Genomic DNA, 2129 nt, shown 5'->3' on the forward strand with positions numbered 1-2129 from the left:
GCTGGAGAGGTGGTGGTGGGGGTTTGGGGGAGGTCTGAGGTCATCATGGGTGGTGGTGGGGGGGTCTGGGGGGGGTTTGGGGTCCCCGATGGGCGCTGTTGGTGGTGGTGGTGGTTTCTGAGGGGGGCTTGGGGTCACCGCAGGCTCTGTTGGTGGTGATGGTGGTGGTGGCACCGTCTCCAGTTGACTCTCCGGTGGTATCGCCGCCAGTTGTGCCGTCAGGTGAGGCTCCGGTGGTTCCTCTGATGGTACCTCCAGTGGTTCTTCTGACGGTTCCTCTGATGGTACCTCCAGTGGTTCTTCCGATGGTATCTCCAGCGGTGCATCCAACGGTTCCTCTGACGGTATCTCCGTCGGTTCCTCCGATGGTACCTCCAACACTATGTCCGATGGTACCTCCGCTGTCACCACCAGTGCTACCTCCGATGGTATCTCCAAAGGTAGCATCTCCAGTGGTGTCTCTGACGGTTCCTCCGATGGTTCCTCCGACGGTTCCTCCGATGGTATCTCCAGGGGTACCTCTGACGGTATCCCCGATGGTTCTTCTGATGGTATCTCCGGCAGTACACCCTGCGGCACCTCCAATGACATCTCTGGTGGCATCTCTGATGGCACCGCCGGCTGTACCTCTGGTGGTTGTCACCCGCCTGATGTCTCTCATGGTTGTAGCTCTGGTGGTGGCACCTCTGGCGGCTGTAGATCTGGTGGCGGTGGTAGATCTGGTGGTGATACCTTTGGTGACGTCTCTGGCGGTACCTCTGCTGGTTGTACCTTTGGTGGTCGTACCTCTGCTGGTTGTCGTCAGGCCGATGGCACCTCTGGTGGTGGCAGCTCTGGTGGTGGCACTTCTGGTGGTGGCACCTCTGGTGGCCACGACAGCACCGACGGTGCTTTTGGAGGTATCCATCACAACCGTGGTACCTCCGGTGGTTGTCACCACGCCGACGGAGGTTTCAGAGGTGTCCATCATGGTGGTGGCATCTCTGGTGGCTTTGGACGCAGCCCTGGTGGTGGTGGCACCTCGGGACCGGGTGACGGTGACACTTTGGGACCGGGTGGTGTTGGTGGTATCTCTGGACCTGGTGATGGTGACAGTTTTGGGTGTTCTGGAGGTGACAGCTGCTCCGGTGGCATCAGAGATGGACGTGGTGATGGTGGAACCTCTGGACCTGGTGGAGGTGACATCGGCGGAGGTGACACCGGTGGCTGGGGAGACGCCAGTGGAAGTGACACTGGTTGAGGTGACGCTGGTGGAGTTGACACCGATGGTGGAAGTGGCATCGGTGGAGGTGACATCGGTCGAGGTGACACCGATGGAAGTGACACCAAGCGTTGGGGTGACACTGATGGAGGTGACATTGGCGGAGGTGACACCGATGGTTGGGGTGACACCGACAGTGGAGGTGACATTGGAGGACCTGCAGCGGGACCTGGCGGCGGTGACACCCGGTGACATGGCGGTGGGACAGCGGTGGCAGTGCCGTGGCTTCTTGTAGGGCGGTGGCACCGCGTTGTCCCCATAGGTGTCCTCCTGGTGGCACCCATGGGTGACATGGCGGCCATGGCTGACGTCTTGGTGGCCACCATCTTGTTTGTTGCCATCGTGGTGACCGTCTTGGTGGCCACCATGGTTGTCCTTTTGGGGGCTGCCATGGGTGACATTGGGGTCCTCTTGGTAGCCACCATCTTGGTTGTCCCCATGGCCGCCATCTTGGTTGTCCCTGCGACCAACCTCTTGGTGACCACCGTGGCTGCCATCTTGGTTGTCCCCATGGCCGCCATCTTGGTTGTCCCTGTGACCAACATCTTGGCGGCTGCCATCTTGGTTGTCCCCATGGCCGCCATCTTGGTTGTCCTTGTGACTGACACCTTGGTGGTGGCTGCCATCTTGGTTGTCCCTATGGCTGCCATCTTGGTTGTCCCCATGGCCACCATCTCGGTGGCCACCACAGGCGCCATCGTGGTGGTCCCCACGGCTGCCCCCTCCTCCGGGACCCTCCTGGCGCTGCTCCTCCATGGCCCCCTGCAGACACAGCGCCCGTTTGCACCAATTCTGCCCCATTTGACCCCAATTTGCACCCAGAGGGACGCAATTTTGGGAGGGGGGAACCACACAATTTTGCAATTTG

General features: G+C 60.5%; 1 protein-coding gene across 1 annotated transcript; it reads right to left on the reverse strand.

The window, feature by feature from the left end:
* Positions 1-11: 11 nt before the first annotated feature.
* LOC109364404 (serine-rich adhesin for platelets-like) lies at positions 12-2036 on the reverse strand. Its single transcript, XM_019611047.2, has 2 exons — positions 480-2036; positions 12-236 (listed from the first exon to the last, which is right to left on the reverse strand). Exons 1-2 carry the CDS (start codon positions 2015-2017, stop codon positions 44-46), a joined length of 1731 nt encoding a protein of 576 aa, XP_019466592.1. The 5' UTR covers positions 2018-2036; the 3' UTR covers positions 12-43.
* Between the last annotated feature and the right edge of the window lie 93 nt (positions 2037-2129).

Source organism: Meleagris gallopavo, unplaced genomic scaffold (assembly GCF_000146605.3).
Source record: "Meleagris gallopavo isolate NT-WF06-2002-E0010 breed Aviagen turkey brand Nicholas breeding stock unplaced genomic scaffold, Turkey_5.1 ChrUn_random_7180001854238, whole genome shotgun sequence".
Classification (NCBI taxonomy): Eukaryota; Metazoa; Chordata; class Aves; order Galliformes; family Phasianidae; genus Meleagris; species Meleagris gallopavo.

What these genes read in the sequence shown, in the direction of transcription:
- LOC109364404 (XM_019611047.2), bottom strand. Translation starts at nt 2,017, where the DNA reads ATGGAGGAGCAGCGCCAGGAGGGTCCCGGAGGAGGGGGCAGCCGTGGG. An exon ending in GGAGGAACCGTCGGAGGAAC is followed by an intron (nt 237 to 479) that starts CATCGGAGGAAC and finishes CATCAGAGGAAC; the next exon opens with CACCGGAGCCTCACCTGACG.